Source organism: Myotis brandtii, unplaced genomic scaffold (genome assembly GCF_000412655.1).
Source record: "Myotis brandtii unplaced genomic scaffold, ASM41265v1 scaffold112, whole genome shotgun sequence".
NCBI lineage: Eukaryota > Metazoa > Chordata > Mammalia > Chiroptera > Vespertilionidae > Myotis > Myotis brandtii.
In genome coordinates, this window is record NW_005353838.1 from 5,199,706 (window position 1) to 5,223,586 (window position 23,881).

The following is a 23,881-nucleotide window of genomic DNA, read 5'->3' on the forward strand; positions in this document are numbered from 1 at the left end:
GGGGATGGAGGGAAAGCAAAGGTGAGAGACATAAGTAAAATCAGAGTGTCTAGGAAAAATTAAAGGGAAGATATCCTAAAACTTCCAGGAAATCTCCACCAATGAAGCAAAGAAAAAAAAATGCCTCTATTATTCTGTGAGCAACAAACCAAACTGAGTTGGAGTCTCAGACAATTCGCTCATATGATTGCAAAGACAGACAGAAACTCCCAGATTGGAGAGGGTGCAGATCGGGCTGAGGGACCCCCACACCCCCCAGTGCACAAATGTCATGCACCAGGCCTCTAGTATATATATAAAACCTTAAATGACCCGTCGACTGAACAACCAAACGACCGTTTCATCGGTTGCTATGACGTGCACTGACTACCAGGAGGCAGATGCTCAACGCAGGAGCTGCCCCCTGGTGGTTAGTGTGCTCCCACAGCAGGAGCACTGCTCAGCTGACCAACAAGCTTCAGATGCCCGGCTCATGGCTGGTGAGCGCAGCTGCAGCGCGAGCCTCTCCCACCTCTACAGCAGCACTACGGAGGCAGCGGCAGGCGCAGCAGGCCAGGATGAGCTGGAGCTGTGCCCAGCTGGGGCACAGGCTCCTCCCCAGCTGCCTGCCACTTCGAGCACTACTCCATCCCTTGGGAGATGTCGGACTGCTGGTTTCGGCCCAATTCCCACAGGTCATTTGAAAGATGAAGACTAAAGAGAATGTGATCCATTGGTTCCTCCCTAAAAATTGAGTATAAGCTTGACTTTTCCCATTATCTTCAATCATTCCAGTTTGCAGGGAGTCCATACTTACCATTGTTAATAGCACAGATATTTCAGAGAACATATCTTTGAACCTAGTGAAGATTCCTTTAGGCCCACTTGATGTGAAATCATCTACTCTAACCTATTTTATCTTTAACTGCAATTTCTATAGCATCATAGGTAATATTTGTACAAGGACTCTAATTTATAAAGTATTCTTCCCACATTAGAATATTTTAGGATACTGAAGCAAGTTAAGAATGTCCTGCTATTATTTGTAGTGTATTGTTCTCATACCTAGGAATACCCTGTGTCTTAACCCAAGCTTGGTAAGAGATTAAAAGTTTATGGCTACTCTTTTTGTTTTTTTAAATCTCCTCCCTATATGACTCCAATGGAAAAAATACATGAACTAGATAGCATAAAAATAATGTAAGGCTTGCCCTGGCTAGTGTGCTCAATGGTTAGAGCATCAACCACAAACCAGAGGCAATTCCCGGTCAGGGGTACGTTCCTGGGTGGCAAATTCATGTGGGAGGCAACCAATAGATGTGTTTCTCTCACATTGATATTTCTCTCTTCTGTCTTTCTCTCTTCTCCCCCTCCCTCCCTCCCTTCCACTCTCTCTAAAAATAAATGGAAAAAATATCCTTGGGTGAGGATTAACAAAAAATAAAGTAAGGCTCACCAAAAAATGACATTTCAAATTACAGCTATTGTTCTTATCAGTCCCAATAATGATTTACATATGTATTTATCTACCTTTAATAAATTAATAAGGTGTCATAATGTACTAAACATATCACTATGCTATTTTCATTTGTGCTTACATATGGGCTCATATACAATTAAATCTCCTAATTGTAAATAAAATTGTCATTTGACATTTAAATATATTTATTTTGTTTAATAGGAAGCAAAGCAAAACCTAGATGATTAAATCATACAGATACTATTTGAATAAACTGGACATTTGTTGTCTCCCTGTGCATTTTACTCAAAAGAACAATGTAAAGTTCAAAATCTAAGAATAAAAGAACTTGAAAGTGCACTTGAAAAGGAAAAAAACAGCAAACATACAATTTATCTCAGCGGGGCTTCTATATACCCAAGGACAATGTAGATGTACTACCACAATTTTTTGAAAACTCTAATTTCTTCCAGGTCATTCTTGTGATTCTAGCTTAACAAAACTTATATAAAACAAAATGTTATAATTATTTGTTAATATTTTAAAATTTTAGAAAGCCCTTAAAATTATTATTAAACTTTTTTGTTTGTTTTTTAATATTAGACAGGAAGGGAGAGGGAGAGAGAGATAGAAACATCAATGATGAGAAAGAATCATTGATTGGCTGCCTCCTACACGTCTTCCACTGGGGATTGAGCCCACAACCCAGGCATGTGCCTTGAACAGAGAATCAAACCGTGACCTCCTGGTTCATAGGTCAATGCTCAACCACTGAGCCACACTGGCCGGGTCTTACAACCGTTTTTAAGTGGAAGTTTTCATTTCTCCAAGTATTTGTCCTTAAATGAGACTGCTACATGTATTCTTAACATTAACATTCAAATTTTTAGTAAGACTTTAAAAAATGAGAAAATAACCCAGTATTGTAGTAAACAAAAAATTCAATTTTTAGAGGAATTGATTTTAAGGGCCAAGCAGAGAGGGGAGGGAGATTATCAAACCTCAGAGTGGGCCTAAGAAGAGAGGATATGTGCAGTCTCAAATGTAAATGTATTTAAACAAAAGCTAATCTGAATAAAAATCTTCAGTAAATGTTAGTAAAAGAATTTGTTCTCACTTCAAGTAAGAACTCAAGGATGAAGATAACATAGTTCCAGCTTTAGAGAAGTTAACAACAGGTAAATAAGCTTAAGAGTGGAGAAGGTGATGATTCCTGATTATTCCCTAGGACAGATAGGAAAGTAAGGCAATCCTTCTGTGATAAGCAGGCCTACCTTGGTGAGTGAACACAGCAGGCCCCAGATGCAGCAGGCCTCAATGAAGCTGACTAGAGAGAAGTGAGAGAAGAGTACAAAAGCCTCACTCTGGATGAAACGTGGGCTGCTGCAGGGTACATCATGGGCTTGCTCTGTTTGTTGATATTACAGTGGATATACATCTGGAGGAAAGATGTTATACCCACTGTACCACTTACCCAGACCTGTGTTGAACTCTGTAAGTATATTCCAAATAGGACCTGGATTTGGGGAGATAGCAGTAACATTTAGTGTCTGAATGTTTGGGTGTTTAACTCATTGAAGGATAGAGAAGGAAATATAGAGGAGGAGGGTAAGCTCCTGGTGAGGACTAGCTAGGCTTTCTTAGAGCTCTATAAGAAAGCTAAAACTTAATCTGAGTTAAAATTCTCTGGGGAAAGACAGGACTACTGATGATCTGAGCCTGTCTACAAGAATACCCCTGTATCCCAGCGAATCATATTTATGGAGCCACTGTTCAGGGATAAATTTACTCTGGCAAAAGAGCATCTCCAGTCAATTATGTTGATGACTCCCTCTAGGCCAAAGCTACTTCCTGGTGACATCCAAAGAACAAGTTAATAAGGCCTGTGTTACACACATGTTGGCAGTAATGGGTTACATGTGAATGGGGTGTTTTATAGGCTGCTTGATTCAATCACATGCTCAAGGATGTTTTAAAGCAAAGAAACTTAGCAGTTTCTAATCCCAAGAACCACTCAGTGCTTGAACAAAAGTTGTTTGTGGGGGGAGAGGGGTAAGGGTGCTTTGTATTTTTGATGATATTACTACAAAGTCATTTAACAAACATTGAATCAATGTGCCAGATACAGTTACTTTCTAAAGTAAACTATTACATGAAGGAAATTAGTCCTTTCTACAGGAAGAAAGGGAAGAAAAAAGTGGAAAAACATAGGACCAAATTGAGAAACTTGGGCCACAGTACCGGTTCTATCAGTTACTTAATGGGAAACCTCAAGCAAGAGTGTGGGATTAAATCAGGGATATTCAGGGTGCACAGGTGTCTAAAAAATTAGAAGTTAATATTAATATTTAATATAGGAATTAGCAGTATTAAAAATACATTAGAGCCCTAACCGGTTTGGAGCAGCGGATAGAGCGTCGGCCTGCAGACTGAAGGGTCCCAGGTTCGATTCCAGTCAGGGGCATGTACCTTGGTTGTGGGCACATCCCCAATAGGAGGCATGCAGGAGGCAGCCGATCAATGATTCTCATCATTGATGTTTCTATCTTTCTCTCCCTCTCCCTTCCTCTCTGAAATCAATAAAGAAATATATTTTTAAAAAACTGTATAAAAGTAAATAACACCATATCTGTAGTAAAATAAACTTCTTCACATACAATAAAATGTAATTTTACAAAGATATAAAAAAATGTAAATTTACTCTTTAAATGCATCCTAACCCTACCAATACACCCATCTTACCTGATGAAGCAGGTTCTCTTTGTTATTATAATGGTGCTAGTTGGCATGACCCTTTCTTCCTCTTAGCTCATTCAAGAGACAGGCAAAGGGATTCTCTGACAGCCCTGTGTTGATGAGATTAATGACAAACTTAAAGTCTGGAATCCCTCTAGCAAATTTTTTGGAAAGAATTCTTTTAATTTTACAAATTTGCACAGTAACTGTTGGTTTTGCTTGTTGAAAACTATATATATGTCTTAAAATTCTGAGTTGTAAAAATATAAGAAACACTACAATAAAACTAAATTTTATTTTGTAGTTCTTTTAATATCTTATAATTCTATAATTCTTTTATAATTCTTGAACTAAACACTTAATTGACAGCATTATATAGCTGGTATAGAAGCTCTTCACTTTGTGTGTCCAGATCACCTGAAGTTAAGAGTCTTGCTGTGCATAGTGACATGGGTAAATGAGTTACAAAGTCTTTAATGAAAACCAATTTATTAAAATGACAGCTTTCACAACATTATGAATATACTTAACACTACTGAACTGTATACTTAGAAATGATTAAGATGGTCAATTTTATGTGATGTGTTTTCCACCACAATCAAAACTTAAAAAGGGTAAAGTGACTAAAACAGTATCATCAGTTTAAACGTCATAATTTTTAGTCTTTTCTCTTTAATATCTAAGTAACATTAATAAAGTTTTCTTCACCCTCCCCTACCTGGAAACTCTTTCACATTAAGAAACAATGTAAAACAACAGCAAAAAAAGTTTAAAAACAGAGGCATAATCATCATTTTTTGTTGACTAAAACTGAAAAAAGAACATTTGAAATAGCATTTTAACTGTGGAATTTGAAATATCATAACATTATTGTATAACCCACCCTAAGTAGACATACATAACTAATGTCATTCTTATGAATTAGAGTTTCAAAGAGTAAAAAAGGCACCACTGAATGATCATTTTGTAAACAAGTATAAGAAATTATGGTGCTCTTCCCTCATTTGATGAATCTTTGCTTATAAATGACAGAATGCAAAACTAGAAATAATAATTCTCAACTAACTTCCTTTTTTCAATTAAGCTGCTTGCACTCTTTGACTCTGTGTATCATAATTTATAGAATGTAAACTAGAGGGTAAGGAGTTAGCAACCATGTCTAAAAATTCCAAAAAGAATGATAACTTTCTAATTATGAAAGCAACCAGTACATCTCATTAAAAGAAGCAAACGGTATTTTTTTTTTAAATCCCTCATTGCCCTAGCTGGTTTTTCTCAGTGGGTAGAGCGTCAGCCTGCGGACTGAATTGTCTCAGGTTTGATTCCAGTCAAAGGCACATGCCCAGATTGCGGGCTTGATCCCCCAGTAGGGGACATGCAGGAGACAGCCAATCAATGATTCTCTCTCATCATTGATGTTTCTATCTCTCTCTCCCTTCTCCCTTCCTCTATGAAATCAATGAAGAAAGATATATATATATAATTTTAAATCCCTTATTAATCCCCATCTCAAAATTCCCTCTCCTACAGGGAAGTTAAACTTGTTAGGTATGCTTGCAATGTTTTCTATGTTTCTATCATAATATATTTTTATACAAATAAAATAACATTATAATGTAGTGTCACTTATTTTTTAATTATATAGTAGATATTTTCCCAAGTCAGTATACATTAGCCAGTGCTATTCTGTGTGTGTGAAAAGTCAGAGAATTTTATTGACTTTTATATGTTCTTGGAGAAAACCATTTACTTGTAAAAGTTTGAAATTTAATGAGATTTATTCACACTTAATTTTACACATAAATTATTTAATTTGGAGGTAAGACACAATTTTTCATTTCAAGAGGACTTTTACATGATGACAATCACAAAATTGGCACACCATATTAAAAAACTAAATCAAAGCCTGACCGGTTTGGCTCAGTGGATGGAGCGTCGGCCTGTGGACTGGGGGGTCCCGGGTTCGATTCCGGTCATGGGCATGTGCCTTGGTTGCGGGCGCGTCCCTGGTGGGGAGTGTGCAGGAGGCAGCTGAATCAATGTTTCTCTCTCATCGATGTTTCTGGCTCTCTATCCCTCTCCCTTCCTCTCTGTAAAAAAATCAATTAAAAAAAAACAAACAAAAAAACTAAATCAAAAAGAGCTAGTCAAGTATGCAGCTTTATATTAATTTCAATCTCATCACGCACCATCCCTCATGCATGATTGTGGAAGTATCTGCTGTGAGCTTACTAGTATATTAATAGAGAATGTCTGAGGTCACGAATGATTGTTTACCAAAAAACACCTCTTTTTCTAGTGTTTATCATTTTGTTATAGAAAAATATTACAAATAAAAATTATTGTTATTGAAGGTGTTCATTTCAAAAATCACATATGATACACAGGTTCAAGCTATTTGCCCCTTGTCATATAGAGACATCACAAACACACTATGTGAATTATTGATTAAATGCACCTTGGCATCCACTACCAGCTTAGTAATGACACATTCACTATGTCAATTAATTGAAAATGAGAGTGAATTAAAACATATTCAGGTATTGCCCTAGCTCAGTGATGGTGAACCTTCTGAGCTCGGCGTGTCAGCATTTTGAAAAACCCTAACTTAACTCTGGTGTCGTGTCACATACAGAAACTTTTTGATCTTTGCAACCATAGTAAAACAAAGACTTACATTTTTTATATTTATTTTACATATATTAAATGCCATTTAACAAAGAAAAATCGACCCCAAAAAAATGAGTTCGCGTGTCACCTCTGACACGCGTGTCATAGGTTCGCCATCACTGCCCTAGCTGAATAGAGCATCGGCCTGTGGACTGAAGGGACTCCAGTTCAATTCCAGTCAAGGGCATGTGCCTGGGTTGTGGGCTTGATCCCCAGTGGGGGGCTTACAGGAGGCAGCTGATGAATGATGCTGTCTCATCATTGATGTTTCTGTCTCTCTCTCTCCCTTTCTCTCTGAAATAAATAAAAATATATTTTTAAAAACCATATTCAGGTATTGAGTTTACTCATAATTCGTTCTTAGAGAATCGAAAAAACTGCTAGAGAAACATGACAAAATTTGTATTTCCTCATTCAAGAAATTTGTCTAAAAATCTGTAATTATAAGACAAATGTGTTTTTTAAAAAAATGGGTAACTTTTTTTTCCCATGGTTAGATTCTTATTTAGAGATGATTCCAATTTTAATTTGGGTCCTCTTTTCCCAGAGGGTAGGGAGGGTGGTTCAGTATTATAAGTTATATTCAACAAACACAGGGATGTTTCAAAGGGGACTATAGAGCACTGTTATAATCAGTCAAATTGTAAATGTTTCCTTTCTTATAATCATGTAAAATAAAAAAAGCCACCCACTTTTATGAATGTTTAGTTATTTCCAATTTGCCAGTATAATTAATACTGCATTGAACATCTTTGTTGATATGTCTTTGCATATTGTACAAATAGTTTTGCAGGACAAATGCTTATAAATGGAACTGTTGCCTCAAAAGATATACAAATTGAAAAATGTGTAAAAGTTGTTAAATTTGTTAAATTGCTTCTCAAAAACTAGTTTCTATACCTATGGACAGTGTATGAGAGTTGAAAAATGGAATGTACAATCTGTTGGTAATGTGTGTCTTTAAGTTATTCCTCTAACAGTAGTTTTCAATATTAGCTTGTCTATTTTTATTTTATTTTATCTCATATGAAAGTCATCTAGCTGGGTAGGGGATTCTGGATAACTTTTCTGGGAACTGGAACTCATACCCCACCCCTATACCATTAGCACTATGAGCTAAACAAATGAGTTAACTAGTTATTGTTATTTTTCTGTATATATTTTAAAATAAAGACATATTAAGTACCTACCTTTATCTTTTAGATTTCATATTTCCTACCTTTATTTTTTGATGACCATATGTTTAATACCATGTCTTTAAAAAATATCCCTTCTGGAGGTTTCAAGATATGACAGCAACATTTACTAGTCTATATACTCTTGAACCTGTAGCAAACACATGATTGCTAGTTCATTCCTAAGAGTATAATATTTTCTAGACCTCTTATTCTAGAATAAATGTAATCATACAAATACCACCTCATATAGCATAGAATTTTTGATAAATATTTTCCATTTGACTTTCACAACAACTAGTATGGTGACTGGGAAGGTATTATTATCTCCAGTTAATAGATAAAACAAGATCACAATCATGAAAAAGTAGAACTTAGACTAGTATAGCTTGGACTTTCCACACCACTATGCTGCCTCTTTCATACATAGTAGGACAGCATATTCCTTTTCATATTTTATTCCATGGTGGTAACGTTCACTTCCTAAATTCTGTTTAGGATAAGGTAAAATATAAATTCAAAAAGAGGGGAAAGACCCTACTAAAAAAGGAAATATATTTTCTTTTTTGGTAATTTTACTTATTATGATTCTGAAAGAAGTCATTCTTTCATCTTTTAGGCAAACTGCACCTAAACATGTATTCTGTGGCATTTTAATAAATGTGTGAATAGCTCTAAGACAAGGATAATTTAAAACTGTAACCTCAATTTTGCAAGCTGATCATACTAAATGCTAGTCACATGATATAGCGCATCATATTCCTTATTCATATTCATCTTATTTCTTATTCATATTTATCATGTATAGTATTTCTTTTTTCAAAATTTTTTAAAATATATATATTTTATTGATTTTTTACAGAGAGGAAGGGAGAGGGATAGAGAGTCAGAAACATTTGATGAGAGAGAAACATCGATCAGCTGCCTCCTGCACACCCCCGACTGGGGATGTGCCCACAACCAAGGTACATGCCCTTGACCAAAATCGAACCTGGGACCCTTCAGTCCACAGGCCGACGCTCCATCCACTGAGCCAAACCGGTCAGAGCAGTATAGTATTTCTTTACTACAACTAACAATGAAGTCACAGGACTAATCCATTTCAGATTTGCTGCAGTTGAGAAAAATTTTCTTGACTTATTATAAGGATCATAGTTGCAGTTCAGCAATTGATCGATAGATAAGGTGGTTTTGGAAAGAAATAGTAAGTCTTGACATTTTGAAGACATTATTGCTTCCCTTTTTTGATCCATAATGTCATTGATTATAGTATTGATTCAATTTTCTATTTAACACTGTATGATCATCATTTCTGGTGTTCCATTAAGGCTTAAAGGAAAAGGATCTGAGGATTCTCGGTACCTTTTTTGATCTTATCTTCAAGAGGCCCATCTCCATGTCTTATAACCTATGGGGTATCTGGAGAACTGGACTCTTGCATAGGCTGTATACTGAGAGGACTTAGACAATTTCTTTTCTGGGCTTTAGTTTCATCTCTAAAATGAAGGGGCACATTCATTCTAGACTATCATCTTAAGGGTCCATTTTAGCGCTAGCATCATCGTACAACCTAATAACCAACATTTGTTGACACGAGGCATTCTACAGTATACACAACACTGTAGGGATACTTATGGTTATCAAGAAAGTGGCTTATCCTCTGGGACAAGCAGTTTCAACAGTTTCTAAGTAATAATAAGCCCAATGGCCGAAAACAGGTAGCACATGGCGATGTGGTCCAAGCCGCTAAGACAGGTCTCGAGGTATTAACTATTTCAGTGCACTACATGGTTGCCTAGTAACCTTTGGAGTGAAAGCAGAGTCCCTAAATTGATATCGCACTGTATACTGTTAAAAAAACATGAGAGAAAAGAAAAACGAGGTTAAGCAAGTATGGACAGCAAAAACAGAAACAAATAAAGTAAGTGAAAATTTCTCCCGCAACTGCAACTCAAGTCCTACATTTTAAACGAGGGTGCAGGTGTTTGGATCTATCCTTCAGGCCAAGGGGAGAGTTTTTCTCTCCGTCTCCAAAATGGAAGGTCCCTTTTACGGCCTCCTCCTCTACTTCAGGCCTACAAAACGGCTGACGGCACCCGCGGCGGTCAGGCAGCGGCCGGAGCATCCCCGGCGGCGTAAGTCCCGCCTTCTGAGCTGCTTCCGCCGCCCCGCGCGCCGAGCCTCCTCCTCCCATTGGTGGGCAGGGGAAAGGCGTCACTCAACGCGCTCACTTCCGGCCAGGGAGCGCGCGGGTTGATTCGTCCTTCCTCGGCCGCGGGTGCTCCCAGCTCGGAAATGGCGGGTAAGTTCCCGGGAAAAGTTTACCAAGGGGAGGGGGCCGGCAGGTTTGGGAGAGAATGCCGAGGCCGCGGTGACAGTGCCCGCTTGGAACTCTCGGGCTCCAGCCTGGGTTCCAGAAGGCCTGCTTCGGGCTGCGGGCGCGGAACTCCCAGCGCAGCTTCTTGTGGGTCGAGGTTCGCGCCCCCGCCCCCAGCTGCTCAGGGTTCGGCGCCTTCTGCGAAGAACTTGACCCCTGCGGAGCGACTGGGAGGCCGGGGGGGAAAGCGTTGCGATTCGGGGTGTAAGGTGCCAGGTGCTCTGAGGCCTGTTTCTCTTCTCGCTGCTTTCGCCCGCTGCTGCCTCGGCTCCCCCAGGCTGGTTCGGTTCCCGCCAGATGATCTGAATACTCGGGTCCTCCTCCCCCATACCGCCGCCTGCCACTGCCATCACCCTAAGAGCTAGCGCGCTGCTGCCTTGCCCTGCACGGGGGCTCTCGCTTGAGCGTTGGCTGACTTTGCCGTCTCCTTCGTCTCTCACACTTTCGTATCTCTAGGATGGGTGTAGATTTCCTTGGAGAAAGAGGTTCTCTCACGATCCCTGCGCCTAAACTCTTTTTAGAGTGTGTCTACTATAATGTAATTCTCTCGTGGTCATTCTGTTCTGCTCTCCAATTTATTGAGTCTCCTTTACAACATTTAAGAACAACATCTAATAATAATGTCTGTTTTTTGGTACGTGTATGAAGACTGTTTTGATATGACTATATATGCCTCCCCCCCCCACCATTACATATCTTTTGACGTGATGAACAGTTTCTCTGTTCCCAGTGCCTTCGTAGTAGTCTCACGACACTTTTTTAAATTTTTTTTTCCTTTTTTCTTTTCTTTTCTTTTTTTTTTTTTTTTAAATATGGAACGCTTCACGAATTTGCGTGTCATCCTTGCGCAGGGGCCATGCTAATCTCTCAGGGTTCGGCGCCTTCTGCGAAGAACTTGACCCCTGCGGAGCGACTGGGAGGCCGGGGGGGAAAGCGTTGCGATTCGGGGTGTAAGGTGCCAGGTGCTCTGAGGCCTGTTTCTCTTCTCGCTGCTTTCGCCCGCTGCTGCCTCGGCTCCCCCAGGCTGGTTCGGTTCCCGCCAGATGATCTGAATACTCGGGTCCTCCTCCCCCATACCGCCGCCTGCCACTGCCATCACCCTAAGAGCTAGCGCGCTGCTGCCTTGCCCTGCACGGGGGCTCTCGCTTGAGCGTTGGCTGACTTTGCCGTCTCCTTCGTCTCTCACACTTTCGTATCTCTAGGATGGGTGTAGATTTCCTTGGAGAAAGAGGTTCTCTCACGATCCCTGCGCCTAAACTCTTTTTAGAGTGTGTCTACTATAATGTAATTCTCTCGTGGTCATTCTGTTCTGCTCTCCAATTTATTGAGTCTCCTTTACAACATTTAAGAACAACATCTAATAATAATGTCTGTTTTTTGGTACGTGTATGAAGACTGTTTTGATATGACTATATATGCCCCCCCCAATTACATATCTTTTGACGTGATGAACAGTTTCTCTGTTCCCAGTGCCTTCGTAGTAGTCTCACGACACTTTTTTTCCTTTTTTCTTTTCTTTTCTTTTTTTTAAAAAATATGGAACGTTTCACGAATTTGCATGTCATCCTTGCGCAGGGGCCATGCTAATCTCTGTATCGTTCCAATTTTAGTATATGTGCTGCCGAAGCGAGCGCTCACGACACTTTTGTGGATGTGCTGGATAGACAGGCTGTAGCTTGAGCTCTACAGACGTTTAAGGAAGAGCCGTGGGATCATTGAGTTCACTGCTGTTGCAAAAGAGGGGGGACATGGGTACTGTAGGGTATACATGTTGTGAGAATTACACCTGAATTGGAATCTCAGCTTCGCCATGTTGTGGGGTGCTCTTAATTAAGCAAGTACACCTCTTTCTAAGCCCGAGTTTTTGAATATGACATGGGACTTGATATAGTATCGACTTGTGTTATAGAATTGTGGGGATTAAGCTAATGTGGGATTTCACAAGTTAAATTTTGTTGCTTAGATTATACATAAATTCTTCGAGGTGGGTTCTGTTATCTCAGTTTTATAGATTAGGGTCGGAGAGGTCCGATGAAGTAATTCACCGATGAAGTAAATGAGTGGTGAAGACTGGATTTGAATGCAGGAATTCTGATTCCAAATCATTAATCTATAATTGCCTCAGGTGTTCCCCATTTTCTGTGTATGTGTTTTAACCACCCCTTTTGTACCCCTTTTGTTTCTGCTCATGATTTTTCCCCCTGAATTTTTACTAACTTTGATATTTATTTTGTTGGGAGACTTATTGTCATCTTTGCTTGAAAGTTCCTCTTGATAATGATTTCTTTCATTAACTGTTATATATCTTGGTGGCTAGCCATGTTATAAAACCATTTGGTTATTCCAGTAGCTGGAATAGTTTATGACTATGCACAGATGGTAAAAAAAATACTTGTAATACAATGAAATTTTTCTTTCCTAACCTTATCCCCATTCCTTCTCTTATCCTAGAGGTAACCATGGTTACCAGTTTCTTGTGTATCCTTTCTGAGATAATCTATGCATTATCAGTTCATAGTTCTTTTAATGGTCTGGAAGTACTCTGGGTATAATTTTTCCAGTATTAGAAATGAAATGTTATTGTAATTATCAAAGGACATTCTCACTTTATTTCTTAGTGGAGCAGTGGCATCCTTTTTATATTTCTTTTAAAAAGGCTACATAGGCATAAATCCTAGCAGGAAATTTATATTAGTATTAAATATTCAGAAATGTCAGTAATCTGTCATGTTAATTTTCAGGTGTACTCATTTATGTAAAGCAGCGCTGCTTCATAAGCCTTTATCTCAAATGATGTTTTATAAATGAGGCACTCATACTTAGTACATTTATTTAGGAGGATGTGAACAATGACCTATACTTTTATGATCTATAAAAATGCTTTAAATCTTACTTTTGTTTCACTTCTAATAACAACCCTATTTTTAGGTTTGCCTATTTAAACCATTTTCAACCAGACCTTTAAAAATCTTTCTCTTAGGATTTGGTGCTATGGAGAAATTTTTGGTTGAGTACAAAAGTGCAGAAGAGAAGAAACTGGCAGAGTACAAATGTAACACCAACACAGCAATTGAACTAAAATTAGGTATGTATGCCATTTCTAAGTGGTATTATGTATGTACTGTGTGTCTATATATAATTTAATCTTTGAAGTAGAATTTCATGTAAGAGCAGTTGTTTGTGTAAATATAGTTTTCTGCATTTATTGAACATATTCAGATTTTATTCAGTCTTGATTTATGTCATGGAGTGGGTAGATGTTTGAGAGGTGGCAAAATTTACATATAGGAAGTACAGTGTGGCAAAAAGTGACAGGAATAAGTGGTCTCAGCTTCTTTAAAATATTTACCTTTACTCTTTCTTTCTTTTTTTTTTTTTAATATATTTTATTGATTTTTTACAGAGAGGAAGGGAGAGAGACAGAGAGTTAGAAACATCGATGAGAGAGAAACACCAATCAGCTGCCTCCTGCACATCCCCCACTGGGGATGTGCCCGCAACCCAGGCACATGCCCTTGACCGGAATCGAACCCGGGACCCCTCAGTCCGCAGGCCGACGCTCTATCCACTGAGCCAAACCGGCCTCGGCACCTTTACTCTTTCTTATAAAAATAATAGACAGTAAGTGTTGGTGAGAATGTGAAAAAACACTCATATAATGTAGAAGGGAATGTAAAATAATACAACTACTTTGGAAAACCGTTTGGCAGGTTCTTAAAAAAGCTAAACATATGAATTTATTGAATGACCCAGAAATTCTACTCCTAGGTATCTACCCAAGAGGAATGAAAACAAATGTCCATATAAAAATTCATACATGAATGTTCATAGCAGCATTACTCACAATAGCCAAACAATGGAAACAACCCAGATATCTATCAATTAGTAAACAGATAAAGTGTGGTACGTATATCTATATGATAGACTATTACGTGACAATAAAAAGGAATGAAGGTCTGGTAATGCTGAAATATGGATGAACCTCAAAAACATTCTAAGTGAAACCAGACAAAAAAAAACCCCCAAAACTTATTATTCTTGTGTTTATCTATACTCCAATAATTATTCTTGTGTTTATCTATACGAACTTGTGTGCGTGTTCAGCTTTAAACCCACTACTTAACAACTGTATAACCTAGAGCAAATTAGTCCTTATTAGTCCTACCCCATATCCTGTATGATTCTTTTTGTATGAAATGTTTGGAAAAGCCAATTCTATAACAGGAAGTTGATTAGTGATTGCCTGGGGTTGAAGGTGGGAACAGAGATGACTGAAAATGAGCATGGGATTTCTTTTGGGAATCATGGCAGCATTTTAAAATGAGATTGTGACCATAGTTACACAATTTTAAATTTACTAAAAATTATTGAATTATACACTTAAAACAAGTGAGTTGTATGGTATATAAATTATGCTTCAGTAACACTGTTTAATTATATACTCATAAGTCCTGGTTCAATCACTTTATGTCCCCATTTCCTAATCTTTAAAATGGAGTTGATAGTATTTACTTTATAGTGGTTGTAAAGATTAAATGAAAGGTTAAACACAAGTAAAGTGTTTGAATAACTTAACTTTTAGAAATTCTCAAATGTCAACTTCTGTCATTTAAACAATACAAACATAATAGAAATACAAAGAAAATGACAAATAAGGTAAAAGATAATACTGATCTAGATTTTTTCCTTGTACAGACATTATTTTTCTAAAACCAGGAGCCTGTGGTTAGGTTCTTTTATTATTTAGCTTAACAATGTCTTGAATATCATTCTCTGTAAATAACATATAGATCTATCCTATTCTTTTAAGTATGTAGTACACTATGACTGTATCATAACTTATTTAAGTACTAGAAGCCCGGTGCACAACATTCATGCACTGGGGGTTGGGGATCCCTCTGCCCGGCCTGCGCCCTTTTGCACACAGTTCGGGAGCCCTCAGGGGATGTCTGACTGATGGCTTAGGCCCACAGGGAGCAGGCCTAAGCCACAGTCAGACATCCCTAGTGCTGCCACAGAGGCAGCCCGGCTTGTGGCTGAGCAGTGCTCCCCCTGTGTCTGCCCCTAGTGGTCAGTGCACGTCATAGCGACCGGTTGTTCTGCAGTTCAGTCTATTTGCATATTACCTTTTTATTATATAAGCTAGGATTCCCTATTAAGGATTGCTTCTCCTCTCGTTATTAAAAATAATTCTCCAATAATTATTCTTGTGTTTATCTATACGAACTTGTGTGCGTGTTCAGCTTTAAACCCACTACTTAACAACTGTATAACCTAGAGCAAATTAGTCCTTTTTGCATCATTCATCTGTAAAATGAATGTTCAATAACTCTTGTGAGGATTAACTGCAATCTATATATAGGAGTCTTAGCAACCGTTACCAACGAACAACTGGTCAACAGGTTGCTATGATGCACACTGATCACCAGGGGCAGATGCTCAATGCAGAAGCTGCCCCCTGATGGTCAGTGCGCTCCCACAGCCAACCTCCTGCAGCCAGCCAACCTCCTGCGGTCCCTCCCCCCAGCTGGCCAGCCCCGGATCGGCCCCAATCAGGACTGGGCAAGACAGCCCCGATTGCCAGCCAGGCCGAGGGACTCCACCTGTGCACGAATTTGTGCACCAGGCCTCTAGTAATGATTATAAAATTATTAGCAAATTGCCTGACACACAGTTAATGTTCAAGTGACAACTACGTAATAATATTATTAGTAACGTTATTTTTTGTGTGACTACTCCTGAAGACTATATCCAGTGTTGGCATACAACATTGGTCACAGAAAAAGCTGTAGTACATAAATGTTAGTAGCAGCAATATTCAAAATAACCCTAAAGTGGAAGCATCCCAAATGTCCATTAACTGGTGAATGGATAAACTAATATGGTATATTCATCCAGTAGAGTATTATTCAGCTACAAAAAGGAATGAAGTACTGATACTTGCTACAACACCAATGAACCTTGAAAACATACTAAGTGAAAGAAGCCAGAAGCAAAAGGCCACATATTAGATGATTCTATTTATGTGAAATGTCCAGAATGAATAGGCATATTTAGAGATTTAGTTTCATTTCTCTCATAGTAATTGCTATACTTATGTAAGTATTGAGGGTTATTTAATGAGAATAGAAAACTCACAATTGTCCCGTATTTATTAAAAGGACCAACTCTATTCTTTGTGCCCTTGGCACCAGTTGTTTGTTCCTGTTGTCTAGGTCTAGGGCCTTTTGCCTTAAAAACCCTCTTTTGAGAAGATAACTTTTATTCTAATTTCTCTCAAATATAGCCCTTAGTATCTTCTCAATGTATAATCCCAGGAACATTTGGGCAACATTTTAGACATAAGCACATCATGGTTGAAGGTTATGCAGTGAACAAGTTTTCATGTAATAAAATGTCTAATATAAAAACTCCACTTAACTGGATATTAAAAGAATCCTTTATAAAGCATATACATTGGTTATAAAAAGTTTCTCTTGGATTCTTATATTTAAAATCTAATCAAACCCAAACAATAAATATCTATATAATAAAAGCCTAAGGGACTGTTACGGCGGAATGACCAGAACGACCGGTCGCTATGATGCGTACCGCCAGGGGACAGACGCTCAATGCAGGAGCTGCCCCCTGGTGGTCAGTGCACTCTCACAGGGGGAGTGCCGCTCAGCCAGAAACCGGGCTCATGGCTGGCAAGCGCAGCTGCCGTGGCAGGAGCCTCTCCCACCTCTGCGGGAGCACTAAGGAGCAGTGAGCCGAGCGGTAAGGAGCCTGCTGCTAAGGAGCAGTGAGCTGAGCTGTAAGGAGCAAGCAGGTGGGTGGTAAGGAGCGAGGGATCCCGGATTGCAAGAGGGATGTCCGCCTGCTGGCTTAGGATCAGGTCTAAGCTGGCAGACAGACATCCCCTGAGGGGTCCCAGACTGCGAGAGGGTGCAGGCCAGGCTGAGGGACACTACCCCCCTGCCCCCCCCCCCCCGTACAATGGGCCTCTAGTCTATAATAATAAAAGTGTAATATGCTAATTAGACTGGACGTCCTTCTGGATGTCCTTCCTTTTGGACAAAGCTGCAGCGGGCATGGATCAAGGCAGAGGCAGCTGAGACCCCCGCCTGCGGCAGGGGCAGGCAGGAGCCGCAGCAGAGGCCCTCAGTTGCAGCGGCGGCAGGTGGAGGCCGGGGCTGGGGCCAAGGCCCTTGCACGAATTTTGTGTATCGGGCCTCTGGTATAGTATAAAAAGGTGGTTCTACTTTCATTTTTTTGCATGTATCTGTCCAATTTTCCCAACATCATTTATTGAATAGACTATCTTTACCCTATTATATGTTCTTATCTCCTTTGTCATATATTAATTGACCATTAAGGCATGGTTTTATTTCTGGGCTCTCTATCCTGTTCCATTGATCTATGTGTCGTTATGCCAGTACCATGCTGTTTTTATTACTATAGTCTTATAGTATAGTTTAATGTCAGGAAGCATAGTACCTCCAACTTTGTTCTTTTTCAAGATTGCTGTGGCTATTTGGGGTCTTTTGTGGTTCCATATAAATTTTTGGATTATTCTGTTCTTGAAAAATGCCTTTGGTATTTTGATAGGCATTGCATTGAATCTATAGATAGGTTTGGGTAGAATGGACATTTCAATGATGTTAATTCTTCCTATCCATGAGCACAATATATGCTCCCATTTATTTGTATCTTTTTCAATTTCTTTATTCAGTATGTACATTCTGGATATTTTTATTTCCTTTTGGTAGTATGTAACTTACTCCCCTACTCTCTATATTTCTTTTTTTTTAAATATATATTTTATATTGATTTCAGAGAGGAAGGGAGAGAGAGATTGAAACATCAATGATGAGAGAGAATCATTGACCGGCTGCCTTCTGCACGCCCCCCCAACTGGGGATTGAGCTCGCAACCTAGGCATGTGCCCTTGACTGGAATCGAACCTGGGACCCTTCAGTCCGCAGGCCTACGCTCTATCCACTGAGCCAAACCGGGTAGGGCCCCTCTATTTCTTGTAAAGTGGAAGACAATAAAGCTGGTTTAGATCTAAGATAAATATTTTTGGAAAGAAAACTTTATAGGTGATGGTGTATACATTATATTGCATTAAATCAGGAGACACATTATGTTGGTCTATATCCAATTGTGAGTTAATTCTAAGATCCCTTGGAAAGGTGTTAAGTGCCAGATCTCTACAGGTCTTTTCTTCTGTAAATCAGTAAGCTGTTAGATGATACTTTGGTACCCTGCAAGTGACTTGCTTTGTGAGGACAGTATTAGCAATTTTTCATCTACAACTCATCTTTTTTTCATTCTTTAATTGCTTAAGGATTTTTTTTGGTAAAATTTTTCTTCATAAGATAAATTATATTGGGAAACTGTTCAATAATATCAGTATTCACAGTACATACAAATACAAGTAACAGGATTCCCATTTCCATTTTGGACTGGTAGAAATTAAAGTTGAAGGTATAGAGTATTGTCAAGGATGTGGAAAACAGGAGCTTAAAAGCTGCTGGTGGGTATATAAACTGTTACAGAATTTTTAGAGGGCATTTAAGTAGTATTTATAAAAAATATTTTGGTACTTTCACTAAGCATTTCTACTGCCAGGAATTTACCTTGTGTATATTGTAAAAGTACAGCAAGGTATTATATATAAAGATGTCATTGCAGTGTTATTTATTTTTAATCCTTACTTAAGGATATGTTTTTATTGATTTTTTTAGAGACAGAGGTAGGGAGAGAAAAAGAGGGGAGGGATAAACATCAAAGAGAAACATCAATCAATTGCCTCCGCACCCCAACCAGGGATCAGCAACCTAGGTATGTGCCCTTACCGAGAATCAAACCGGTAACCTTTTGGTATATGGGACATCGCTCCAACTAACTGAGCCACCTAGCCAGGGCACAGAGTTATTTTTAATAGCAAAATAACCCCAAAACTAGAAACAACATTGCAGTCATAAAGAATGATGTGATGATATGGGCTTCATCAACTCAGATTATTGTTGTTCTCAATGCTTCCTATAGATTCTGTTTTTGTTTCCTTGATGTTGAAACTTTTTTGTATCTCAAAGTGTCTTTTTTGGTTTTGTTTAATTTTTGCATTGTGTATGAACATACAGAAAAATAAAAACTAAATCAGATGCCTCTGTCATACCTAGTTTTCTAATTCTTAGAATCAGTAGGTATTATTTTCTTTTTTTAAAATTTTTGTTGATTCATTTCTTTATTTACTTATTTTTAATTCTTTATTGTTTAAAATATTACATATAGTATTACATGTTTCCTTTTCCCCATATTGACCTCTCTCCGGCCACCGAATCAGTAGGTTTTTGGTACTAAAGTACTCAAAGTGATTTTTCGATTTGCATTGTTCATTTGTCTCATGAGAATTCATTATAAGTCATGTAATGGAAAAGCAACAACTTTAAGTAAGAAAAATATTGACTATATAGTGAAATTCTTGAAATGGAAATAACCTGTCACCTTTAATATCTTTAATTTAATATCTTTAATATCTCTACATTTTTTTCTTTTAAACAGTTCGTTTCCCCGAAGATCTTGAGAATGATATTAGAACTTTCTTTCCTGAATATACCCATCAACTCTTTGGGGATGAGTAAGTAACATAATAAGATGTTTGTCTAATTAGTATGGCAAAAAAATTCTATTTCTTTAAAAAAAATTAGAAATCAGACTTTATTTTCTTACCTGTTATTTTTCATGTCATTTATTTTAAAATATATATTAGAATGGCATTTTTGACATTGAAACACCAATTTACTATCTATTATTTAGTGCCATAGATGCATTATCTCATTTAATTCTCACTGTAGTCTTAGTGATACCAGGTAGTATTATCATTTGTTACAATGTACATTGGTCTAACTGGATAGTTGCCTAAGAACATATGAAAGGCTGAAATTCAGATTCAGGCAATCTGACTACAGAGCCCATATTCAAAACTACTACTTTTTCTAACTACCACTTTGGTATGCTGCTTCTAGTGCAAAATACACCCTCCCTTCTAAAGCAAGAAAGCTCAAATTATTATTCTATGACAAGGAAGTAAGCAGTTGAGAGAAATTTATTTTTAAAAGCAACTTTAAAGGTATGTCTTGGAATATTCAGCACAATGCTTTTATTTCCTGTACCTTCATTACATTATTAGAATAGTCAATTACCTTTTTAAAAAACTGAATTTTGAAAAAAACTTTGTTTGCAGAAAGTTGCAAGAATAGTGCTCTGTATATCCTTTATCTTGATTCACTAGTTGTTAACATTCAGCTATATTTGCTTTAATCACTCTCCTTTAAAAAAAAAGAATGTTTGTTTTTTAAAACTATGTTTTTATTGATTTTCAGAGAGAGGAAAGGAAAGATAGAAACATCAATGAGAAAGAAACATTGATATGCTGCCTTCTGCACACCCCCTACTGATGGTGGTGCCTGAAACCTGGTCATGTACCCTGATGGCAATCAAACTGTGACCTCCTGATTCATGGGTTGATGATGCTCAACCACTGAGCAACACCTACCAGGCAATCATTCTTTCTTCTTATATAAATACAGGGTGGGGCAAACGTAGGTTCACATTTGTGAGTACAGGAAGCACAAAGTTTATTCTTGTATTATTATTTATTAATTAATTGTATTATTTTCCATACGAACAACTGTAAGTCTATTTTTGCCCCACCCTCTATATCAGTATGTTGTTGTGGAGCCATTTGAGAGTAGGTTACAGATACTATCTTGACTCCTTACTCCTAAGTTCTTTAGTGTGGAGTTCCTAAAAACAAGGACACTAACTGTAGTAAAATTACCAAGACGCAGGAAATTTACCATTGATACATTACAGTACTATTTTCTAATATGGAGTTCACATTTCAAATTTTGCCAATTGATTTTCAGCAATTCTTTTATAGCTTTTTTTCTCCATCCTGGACCCAGTCTAGAATCACATATTACATTTAGTTGTCACATATCTTTAGTCCCATTAATCTGAAACAGTTCTTCAGGCTTTCTTTGTTTTTCAGGACTGACATTTTTGTAGAGTATAGGTTAGTGTTGTAAATCTTCATTTTGGATTAGTTTGATTGTTTCTTCATGATTAAATTCATATAATGCATATTTTTGTAGTACTGTGACAAATTGTATTTGTCCTTCTCAGTGTGTTATATCAGAAAGTCCATGATATCAGTTTGTTTCATTGTTGGTGAGGTTAACTTGGGCCACTCAGTTTTGAGATGTCTGCCAGGTTCCTCCTTTTTTATTTATATATAAAATCTGTGGGGAAATACTCTGAGACTAACAATACCCTGTTTCCCATCAAACTTGTACCCAGTAGTTTTAAATCCACTACTGACTCTTGCCTTAATCAGTATTTTACTGTGATTATAAAATGGTGGTTTTCTAACTCTGTCATACCATCTACATTCATTAGTTGACATTCTACTATAAGGAAAAACTTCTCCCCATTATGTATTTCTTTGTTTATAACAATAGACTCTAGGATTCTTTTTTTTTTTTTTTAATCCTCACCCGAGGATATTTTTTCATTGATTTCTTTTTAGAGAGTGGAAGGGAGGGAGGGGGAAAGAGAGAGAGAGGGAGAGAGGGAGAGAGAAAGAGAAAGAACCAGGGATTGGTTGTGTCCTGCATGCAACCCGACGGGCCAGGTAACCCAACCTGCAATCCAGGTTGGGTTACCTGGCCCCATCTGGGAATTGATCCTGAGACCCTTGGGTGCTCAGGCTGATGCTCTAACCTCTGAGCCATACCGGCCAGGGCTAGGATTCTTTTTTAAATTCAGTGGGTTATAATCTGTTTCTGTTACAGATTTTGATGATCCCAGATTAAGCAAGTAGTTATCCTGTCAAACCAGCTTTTGAGTCCTTTTGGTGTACCGTCATCATTTTGATACAGTAAGATATTCCAGAGTCACCTTGTACATTTCCTACTAGTTCTGGAGTCAGCCATTTTCCCAAGGAACCTTGGTTTGTTGTAGTAGGGAAGGGTGTTTAGACATAATTGACATTTAAATTATTTCCCTTCATGGTTTTTTTCTATGCGTTATTTCAACACCTTTGATATATTTAACATGTTTTAAAATTGAAAAATGTCTTTTCATGGAACAAATTTCCTGAATATTTCTCATTATTGATAGATTAGGCATTTAATGTGCTTTTAAATATTAATAATTATATTTTGTTATATTGATTCATACCAGAATATGAGCCTTTCATATTTTAAACAGGTTTTATTATAAAACTAGGAGCCCAGTGCGCGATTTGAAATCACGCGGCGCCGCCCTGCCTTGACACCCTAACCTCTCCACGCAGAGCTCCAGGGCGCCTGGCCCAGTCCCCAAACCCTCTGGCCTTCTCTGGCTGCTTCAAGCCCCGCCCTCAGTCCCTCAAGTCGCCTAGGGCTGGTCCCGCCTTCTCTGGGTGCCTCACTGCTTCCGCCCTGTCTCTGGAGCAGTGTCCCAGCTAATATGCTAATGACCTGGTTGTTACCCGGTGTATTGACCATTAGCATATTAGCTCTTTGTTAGTATAGATAAGAATGTTTTGCCCTAATCAGTTTGGCTCAGTGGATGGAGTGTCTGCCTGTGGACTGAAGGGTCTCAGGTTTGCTTCTGGTCAAGGACATGTACCTTGCTTGTGGGCACATCCCCAGTTTGGGGTGTGCAGGAGGCAGCTGATCGATGTTTCTCTCTCATCGATGTTTCTAGCTCTCTATCCCTCTCCCTTCCTCTCTGTAAAAAATCAATAAAATATATTTAAAAAAATAAGAATGTTTTCTCTTTGGATTTCTATTTTTAAGGAGCTGTTTATTTTATTCGCTTCCTTTTACTGCTATTTAAAATATCTTTCTGGCCTAGCTGATTTGGCTTAGTGGATAGAGCGTCGGCCTGTGGACCAAAGGGTCCTGGGTTCAATTCCAGTCAAGGGCACGTACCTTGGTTGCAGGCTCCTCCCCAGCCCTGGCTCTTGTTAGGGCTCCTGCAGGAGGCAACCAATTGATGCGTTTCTCTCATGTCGATGTTTCTCTCTGTCTTTTCCTCTCTCTAAAAATCAAAACAAAATAAAACTGTCTGTGGTAATTTAGTGGGTAGGATGTAATTTTATAGATACTGCTTTTAATGGCATTTTGCACCTTCGCTTATCTGTCTTGATGCCATTAAAATTGATGTGCTGGCAATAGACACAGATAACACTGTGGTGATAGCCAGAGGGAAAGGGGGGTGGGGGTAGGTGGAGGTGGGCAAAGGGAGGATAAATGGGGCAGAAAGGTACTTTGCTTTGGGTTGTGGGTGCACAATGCAGTGTGCAGATGATGTTTTGAGTTGTACACTTGAAATCTGTATGGCTTTGTGAACCAATATCACTCCAATAAACTAGAAAGAGAGAGAGCGTGAGAGAGAGAGAGAAAGGAAGAAAGAAAGAAAAAGAAAAGATAAGATGTGCTGGCA

The 23,881-nt window shown here is 38.4% G+C and overlaps 2 protein-coding genes across 4 annotated transcripts in view; one reads left to right on the plus strand and one right to left on the minus strand.

The window, feature by feature from the left end:
• SLC25A12 (solute carrier family 25 (aspartate/glutamate carrier), member 12) overlaps positions 1-23,881 on the minus strand; it is a 175,382-nt gene that overhangs the window by 101,823 nt on the left and 49,678 nt on the right. The window contains exon 2 of one of the 2 annotated variants that reach the window (XM_014545832.1): positions 4,181-4,284. The exons of the other annotated variant lie outside the window; for it this stretch is intronic. The gene's annotated coding sequence lies outside the window, so the exon portion shown is untranslated. The remainder of the gene's footprint in view (positions 1-4,180; positions 4,285-23,881) is intronic. 2 annotated transcript variants of the gene reach the window in all.
• Positions 10,224-23,881, plus strand: part of HAT1 (histone acetyltransferase 1) — a 49,030-nt gene continuing 35,372 nt past the window's right edge. For both annotated transcript variants that reach the window (XM_005857579.2, XM_014545852.1), the window contains exons 1-3: positions 10,224-10,321; positions 13,377-13,481; positions 19,949-20,024. In XM_005857579.2, coding sequence (XP_005857641.1) covers positions 10,315-10,321; positions 13,377-13,481; positions 19,949-20,024 — 188 coding nt within the window. In that variant the 5' untranslated portion in view covers positions 10,224-10,314. The remainder of the gene's footprint in view (positions 10,322-13,376; positions 13,482-19,948; positions 20,025-23,881) is intronic.